We start from the raw sequence: 9,236 nt of genomic DNA on the forward strand, positions 1-9,236 counted from the left end.
CATTTCATTGTATTCGTTCGAAAATAACCTTATAGGATGAAATTGCAGTAATGTTAGTTACTGCATTACTGTATTACCACCGTATAGAAGTAAACATAAGTAAGTTCACTCTCCGCCATATATGGGTCAAGATTCCCCACTTCGAATTTTATGCGCGGCCGAATTACAGCGCGACCGACTGAATCTGAGGCGTTTATTCATGAATGAATTGTGTGTATTTTCTATAATGTTATCCAATTTGGTACTGAAGAGCCTTAGGGCAAGAGTCTTACGGCGAATCATCGATGTATACCAGTGAGGATGACAGTGTTCCATGTAGGTGCAATTTGTTACCATTCATTTAAAGTAGAACTCATGTGAGTGATATCTGATTTTATTCCACAACGAATGATTGAAATACAAACTGAGTAGCGAAAAGTATCTTCTGTATAATTCAGTGTTTATATAGAAGTATTTGTTTCGAAATTATTTTTCTCTCTCGTGTAATTCAATGTTTATATGGAAGTATCTGTTTCAGGAGGACTTTCTTTCAGTTTGTGTTTGAAAGTTACTTCTTTGCATGATCTACACATCCATGTATAGAGTTACTTATTCTCAAATTGATTACTTCCTTCCTTTCTTTGGAAGATTCCCTCATTTTTTTGTATCAAGATGGAGTAGTAGAAAGCCAAAAACTTTCTTTCCTAAAAATTAATCACTCCTAAAAATATAACCCCTTCAATTGAAACAAAAGTATGTAGTCATTTCAAGGCATATAGTAATACAGTAGCCAAAAAGTATGGAAGTTTATATATAATTCATTTTCATTCATTCACTCATTCATTCATTCAGATTCATTTTTACAATTTATCATTCATCTAGAGACATAATTTCTTAATCATTTCAAGAATTTATGTGCGACTGATTGCATAGGCAACCAGCTCAAAACAATGTTTTCAAAAATCAACATTTCTCACCTTTGTGATAATTTTCCTTTGGATTATTTATTTTCTCTTTTCACAAGGGTAAGAATTGATTATACTTTGAAATTTGCCAATAGACATTTGAAAACAAGAATTAGAAAAATCAAAACCTCATCTTTCTGAAAAACCTTTAAAATAGATTAGCATACGTTTTTGACCTAAATTGTATAATCTTACTATATGAAATATATGCTTATTTCACCACCTTGTCTTATTTTTATCAATTCCTAAACAGTTCACAATCATATGAGATATTTATTGGAGCTTTTCGTAGCACGTAGACGAAGTCAGATCATGGTCACATATTTTTTGATCGAACCTCGTGCAGAGGTGCACAATAGCTTTTGGCCTACACCCTTCTGTCCCGCTACATGCCAGCAAAAAATAAAATTTCGACTCGAAACATCAAAGAGACCGAACGGAAGTGAATTTACTTGAGTTTACTTATATATGGTGGTATTACTGTATTACCTAACGGCAGAGTCGTTCGGGAGATAATAATAACCCTCTCCTACTCTCACATTTCTTTTATCAAATAGATGAACTGATAAAGAAAACACCCACGAACTTTAATGGGGAATTTCATTAGTTTAGACTTCCATTGTCTAATGATATGATTTGAAATCTTTAAAATAACAAATTTAAATTAAAAAGAATAGATGAGAATAACAATTATATTGAGTGAAAAAACCCTGGAAAGACATTACAATGAAATGAAAGTGAAGCAAAAAATTTAACAATTAAAATTGAATAAAAAAATTGAAATTACATGAAAATTAAAATTTGACGGATTTCAAGCCGTTTTTTCACGGCGTTTTCGGGTGATGACTGGACTCATTTCTCCGAGAGGAGGAGGTATTTTGAGTGCTTCCACCTATCCCATCTTCCCTCTCTCCGCTTAACTGGTTTAGCGAGAGTGGCCGTTTGGCGGGAGTTGACCGTTTTTCTCCTCAACATGGGATTCCTTACGTCACGTATCTCTACGCTCTATGACGGGTCCCATTTGCTGGTTTCTCCTCGCTGTGTGTGTTTCTTGTTTTCGGCAATGCGGACTCTCGGTGGCCTCTTAGTTTCACCAATTTAGGATTTGCCGCCCTCACAGGGTATCTGGTAGATGCAATTCTTGGAATCGCAGTCCGCGCTTGGTGGCCTAGTTTTCATGAGAGTGCTACGGATGGTGTTTCCGGATCTGGAGCAGGTTCAGATGTAGTACCCAATTCTTTTTATCCTTTCCGATAATTCTCTGATGTAGGGAAGTGCAAGTACTGGTTGTGACGGCTTTCCTTCCTTGTGAAGCTCTTGCTATTTTTCAGCCGAAGTCTGTTCTACCATCACTTTGGAGTAACCATTCCGTTGAAAATCTTTGTTGATGATGTCTACTTCCTTCTATAGACCTTCCTTCGTATTACAGAGCCCGAAAGCACGGTCTACTTCTCTTGACGATACTTCTTTTGGTAGAATGAGGGTTTATGGATTCGTGATTCAGATACTGTCCTGTGTGAGTGTGTTTTTGGTATACATATGTTTTCCACTCAGTGTCGGTCTTCTTCACCAATACGCCTGGAAATGGCCATTTGTTTTGGAATTCCTTCTCCATTATGAATGTGATGGAAGGTCTCACACTGTCGATGTGATTCAGAAAAGTATTTAGATCTGCATGCTCATGTGTCGTCAATGTATCTCAACCAGACTGGGGACTTCTTGTGGGCTTCTTCAATGACCAGAGTTTCAAACCACTCTATATAGATGTTGGTGCAGGTAAATTCATTCCATCTTTCAGGTTCCCGTCTTCGGATAATTACCTCTGTATAATTTGAAATGCTTCTTCGACAGAAACGTTGGTGTAAAGGCTTTCCACGTCAAAACTGATCAAATGATCTTGCTCTGTGTCTTGCCCCTAGTAATTCCACAAAATGCCTTGAATCATTCACAAAAGATGGAGTCTTTCTTACTATATGACTATAATGGGTTTGTCCTAAAAGTTCATGATTGGTTGAAAGTACATGAACCTGAATAATCCTTGTTACTTATAAAAATTGATGACAAGTGTTCAGATGGAAACTCACACTCACAATTTCGATGAAGATAATAAGAAATGGTTTTCGTAAAGATGAAACCAGTTCAGAAAACTCACTTAAGGAGTATTGGCAAATCAGAAATGAACATATACAGACGGACAGATATACCTATGTACTTTTTTTTTGTTTTCGGACGGTAATAGTAAATTTTTGTGCATTTGTGTCGAGTCTCGTAGATATACTGGAGTTTTTCGTAGATATGTATTTTTTCATGTATTTTTGATATGGAACTCAAGAGGATAACATGATTTTGTTATTTAGCTCGATAGGTTCGTATAGTCCGTGGATTCTCAAACCGACTCAAACAGGTACAGATGACGATTTTACGCTCCTCCAAGAGGCCTTATGAAAATATCGCTTTCGATTTGCAGTAATATTGTACAAATTGTATTTTCGATTTCAAATTGAGAAATATTCTGCTTTTTATGATTTTCAGTTTTAACAAATAGGTATAGACTTTTTAGGAAATATTCAGGTTCATGTACCTTTCTCCAATCATGAAATTTTGGGACAATCCCATTATAGTTTGTTAGAAGGTGGTTGACAATGGTTCATGGTGAATTTTATCAGTTCGGACTTCCATTGCAAATATTCAGCTACTTAAATCTTGTCCAGATTTTTATTTCCCATGATACAACCACAACAAGAACAATCCCAACCTTTTGTGAAGACCAATACCATTAAGATCCTCAATCATTTTGCAAGAAATCTGATCTCTTAGTTTGCTATCAGTCGATGCACGATACCGCATCAGATTTTTAAGGAATTTATCCTTAAGTAAAGCGATTTTTAATTTTTTAAGCGAAAACCATGCGTCGGACAAAGAAAACCCAGTAAATCAAATGTGCTCAAAAATGTATGGAGATTTTAAAAATAATTTTTAATTCAAGAAAAAGCAGTGGCGTAGTATTTTTTTTTTTCAAAAATATAGATTTCAAAACTCGTACGTACGCCACTGGCAGAGAAAATTAAGAAAATTGTACATCAGAAAATGCGCCTTGAGGCATGGAACATATGTACCAAATATGCCAAAGATGTCTACAAAATTATCTCAGTTATTATTAAAAAACTGATTATTTTTGAAAACTTTGCCACCCTGTATCTCAAAAGTTAAGGCGTTTAGGATATACGTCCATAGGACGTTTTTTTCCTTAAAATGGGTATAAGAATTACCTCCTTAAATATTAGCATGTGATTAAGAAACACCCTGTATATAGAGTGTCTTGAAACTCTGGTAATTGAAAAATCCCACAAGAAGCCTCGAGTCTGGTTGAGATACTTTGACGACATCTTCATAATATGGAATCAGGAGAATGCAGAACTAAACACTTTTTTGAATCACATCAACGGCGTTAGACCTTCCATTACTTTCACAAAAACCCTCAATCTACCAAAAGAGGTATCGTCAAAACTCTAGTAGGCCGTGCTTTCGGGCTCTGTAATACGAAGGAAGGTCTATAGAAAGAACTAGGTATCATCAAAGGAGATCCTCAACGGAATGGTTTCTCCAAAGTAATGGTAGAACAGACTGTGGCTTAAAGACAGCACGAGCTCCGCAAGGCAGAGGATTACAATTTTCATTTGTTATTTCAGAGATTTCGAATCATATCATTTTAGACAATGGAAGTCCGAACTAATGAAATTATCCATTATAGTTCGTGGGTGTTTTCTTCATCAGTTCATCTATCTGATGAAAGCAATGTGGGAGTAAGAGTGAATTATTATCATCTCCCGAACGACTCTACCGTTAGGTAATACAGCAAACCCCAATAATTGCTTCGGTCAATGAACAGAATATTTTTATTTGAGAGAAAAGGAGACATTATGTAAAGCAGATCAGTTGAAAATAATCGTTTTGGCTTTCTACTTCACCATCTACAAAAAAATAACTTTCTTCCTTTTTTCCTTCCTCTCTTTCTTTCTTCCTTTCGTTCGCTCCTTCGTTCTTTCTTTTTCAGAAGTTTCCCATATTTCCTTTCCGAGGGAAAGTGAAAACAGGAGGAATGTTCAGATCATCATATCTCCAGTTTGAAACTTTCGATGACGCGATGAAATTTGAATTTAACTCACGATCGAGAGTTTCCATGACTTGTATTTTTTTTCGTTTTTTGCAGCATTTCTTGATTTTACTGTGATTATTTGCCATGAAATATGTATTTGACTCCTCTCAGTAATCTGGAAATTGACAGTGATCCGTTATATTTTTGCAGGTTTGGTTATGCTCTGTGGACTCGTCATGTATATCGCCGTATTCAAATCAGAAGTAGCTGGCAAACTGCGACCAAAATCACAACTTCAACCTGCAGCCTTCGAATACATTTATGGTTATTCCTTCATCATTTATCTTATCGGACTTGTATTCACTAAACTTTCTGGAATATCATGCGTTTTCTTATACATATATAGAACTCAATACAAGTCGAGAAGAAAACAGTTGGATTATATGAAGAAATCGAGTATGTCTCTGCCAGAGGGTAGTTTTTCTGACACCAGAGGATCATCAATGTTATTTCCATGTGAACGTCATCCAGAGTCTTCTGTCAATTTCAATAGTGCATTATTATATACAAAAAACAATTTTCTCAATGAGAAAAACTATTTCGCAAGAAGGAAAAGATATATTGTTCCTTGTAGTATCCATCGGCATATATCTCAATCAAAATCCTTGAGAGACATATCTATTTTTTATAACTTGCCGCCTCCCCCTCATATAACATCATATCTCAGTGTAGATGATTTGAATAATCTGAAAGTTTTGTCTAGAGAGATAACTAAAAACACATTGAGCACAACAGCAGACACAGTGAGCGATGAACTCTTCGATGAAAATTATTCCATTAGGTATGAAGATGAATTTGTACCATTCGAATTCGATCCACCCAGTTTTACTGATATGAATCCTAGAACTTCAGAAAGACGAACTTTCGGAATGGAATCTTTGAGAAAGACTACCCCTGTTTGATAAATATTCCAGCAGAGAATGTAGATGTGGTGTCAAACAAAGTTATTATCGTACAAAACAAATTTTTCAGAATATAAAAATATTATATTTAATACAAACAATAAATCATATGTGTGAACAATTTTCTCAATTATTTTTAATTTTTTCCGATGAATCCCAATTCCAATTGACCCAACCCAATCAGGAATAATTACTATCTGTCAGCATATGAGAGACAGAGTTTGGAAATGATACTGGATAGAGTACATAAAATGTCGTAAATTTTCTTCTGTACGTCCTAAGCGTGAAAGAGCAGAAATTTCTTCATCAATTATTGGACACTGTTTTGTTCAGATTTTTTCGAGCGCTTCAACCATCGACACGAATATGCTTTTCAGAATGATCGAAGAAAATTAAAAATATGAACTACAGTGCGTTCCATTTAAAACGAGACATCCTGAATAACTTTTGGTAAAATGATTTGCAGGAAAAATAAAAAAACAAATCAACCATAGTATACAGGGGGGACACATTTTGACATATTTTTTCTTATTAGTCGGTGGGCTATGCTTGAATAGTGGCAGTGAACAAATCTAAAGAAATGAACTTTAAATGTTCAAGCCAGTCTCGAATATACCTACACAGTAGGTTGAATAGACTGACGCCTATCAGAAAACAACTACTCCCTGGCTAATACCACGAAGGGCGTTGGATTATATCCGACAGGCGTCAGTGCAGGAATCTTCACAGAAAATTTCCTGCATATGCAATTGGCAAATACAACTGATAGATTCGACCTTCAATTTTGGAACGTGCACACTTGCAGACCGGTTTCGGGTGCATTAGCCACTCATCAGTGCAAGATAGTGGCCATCATCGACCTAAAGTCAATGATATTCCATAATTGAAATCGGAATTCTTTCAGAGTATTTCATTCCTCTTCCTAAGTTGGAGCGAACAACAAAATGTCACTCCATCTAGTGGACGAGGAACTAACCAACTGCATATCCGTAATTTGCCCGATTCCTCTGAATAAGGAAGAAAAACTTTCTTATTAGTCAGTGGGCTATGCTTGAAGACTGGCAGTAAACAAATCTAAAGAAATGAACTTTAATTGTTCAAGCCAGTCTCGAATACGGATATGCAGTTGGTTAGTACCTCGTCCACTAGATGGAGTGACATTTTGTTGTTCGCTCCAACTTAGGAAGAGGAATGAAATACTCCGAAAATTCCGATTTTCAATTAAGGAATATCATTGACTTTAGGTCGATGATGGCCACTATTTTGCACTGATGAGTGGCTAATGAACCCGAAACCGTTCTGCAAGTGTGCCCGTTCCAAAATTGAAGGTCGACTCTTTCAGTGTATTGCCAATTGCATATGCAGGAAATTTTCTGTAAAGATTCCTACACTGACGCCTGTCGGATATAATCCACCGCCCTTCGTGGTATTAGCCAGGGGAGTAGTTGTTTTCTGTTAGGTGTCTGTTCATTCAACCTACTGTGTAGGTATATTCGAAACAGGCTTGAACATTTAAAGTTCATTCCTTTAGATATTCACATTTGATGTTACTTCTCCTATCGCACCTCCAGAACACGTCACCAATTTTTTTTGAATGGATCACCCTATATTCTATCGCATTATCAGATGCTCCATGATGAGCAACAAAGTATAAAATATATGGTCTGAAGCTTATGGTTCGGGAGCTACAAATTATTTGATTTAAAAACGAGCCACCTTGAATAACTTTTGTACTTTTTTGAAGAATATATCACAAAAACTCCTATGAAGCCTAGGCAACAGATTGTACAGAATTTCATTCAGGGTGCCTCGTTTTCAACTAAAATAATTTTCAGCTTAGAAACTATGAGCTTCAGACCATAATGTATTCTAATTTGTTGAAATTTGTGCATCATGAAACATCTGATAATGCAAAACAATTGATGAATTTAAAATAAATGGTGACATGCTCTGGGGATGCGATAGGAAAAGTTACATCAAATGTGAATATGTCAAAATATGTCCCTTGTACACTAATATTGAGGTGTTTTTTATTTTTCTTGAAAATCAATCTTCCAAAAGTTATTCAAAATATATTGAAAATGTATTGGAAAATCAAAAAGTTGATTTAATTACAAGGCAGAGTGAACGCAATGTAAATACAAAAATTGTATATAGTAAATAAGTATATATAATAATTGTATATACAAGTATTTGTAAATATAATTTAATTGAATTTTTCCCAAGGGGGTATATTAACCCAAGTGGGGAACAACGTGACAACACCGTTTGTAAATAGGATATCAACAAGTAGGCAGTGGATGGTAAGTTGTCCTTGAAGAGTGACGTTTGAATAGGCAAATAAACTATTCAAAGTAGGTTGTTTTTTTGCTCAACTTCCTCAATTCCATGACATCACAGTCCACATATCTGTACAAAAATGAATGTTTTATACCCAGGTTGGAATTCACTATAGAGGTTGCCAAGTTGTTCATAAATATGTGGTCGTAGAGACATCGATGATGCAGAATGCACTGGACGTCCAAATGAGGCAGTAACACCAGAAAACATAAAAAAGCCATAAAAGCTTTTTGAAGGATCGACATGTGAAGTTGCTTGAGTTATTTTCAAATATAGAAAATAATCGTGAAATAATTCAGATTCATTTAGTTAAATACATGAATTGGAAGATCTTCCAACCTCACTTCAATATTTTAACACAAAAACACTCAGTATTCAGAATTCCATCTTTTATTATTTCAAGTTCTTAGGCATCGAAATTGATCTGATCACAGGATATAGAATATAAACAATCTCCAAATACGCAAACTTGGCACAGATTGCATGCTGTGCATTTCACCTCAGTACAGTGACCGGATCAAAGTCGCAATGTCAGCGTATAATTCTTTATAAATATTGAGGGAGGTCAAGATGATTAACAGACAGTATTCAGATTTTCATTTGAGTATCTATTGATCATCATCAATGCTGCACATCTCCTTCTCTTCGATCCTGCTGGGTGGCAGCTTAATGTAAGTTTTTGGTGTTTCAATGTATATTCCCCATTAACATTTGAGTATGAGTTTATTTAAAGTATTTTTTCCGTTTCTTTCACAATAGATATTCAATTAAGTTTTTAATAAGTTCTTTCATTATTTTGGATGAATGAATGAATGGGTGAAACAGCGAATAAAATCCTCTCGTTAATCGCCAAGCGAGTAATGAGTTGCGACATTATATGATATTGTAAAGATA

General features: G+C 35.4%; 1 protein-coding gene across 1 annotated transcript in view; it reads left to right on the plus strand.

Annotated features, from left to right (window-relative positions):
- stg1 (stargazin-like protein) overlaps positions 1-6,115 on the plus strand; it is a 323,672-nt gene extending 317,557 nt beyond the window's left edge. The window contains exon 4 of the mRNA XM_074184840.1: positions 5,251-6,115. Coding sequence (XP_074040941.1) covers positions 5,251-6,002 — 752 coding nt within the window. The 3' untranslated portion in view covers positions 6,003-6,115. The remainder of the gene's footprint in view (positions 1-5,250) is intronic.
- Positions 6,116-9,236: the final 3,121 nt, after the last annotated feature.

This window comes from Leptinotarsa decemlineata, unplaced genomic scaffold, assembly GCF_025532065.1.
Source record: "Leptinotarsa decemlineata unplaced genomic scaffold, Ldec_3_MD MMD2_tig00026358_RagTag_RagTag, whole genome shotgun sequence".
In the NCBI taxonomy this organism is placed as follows: Eukaryota; Metazoa; Arthropoda; class Insecta; order Coleoptera; family Chrysomelidae; genus Leptinotarsa; species Leptinotarsa decemlineata.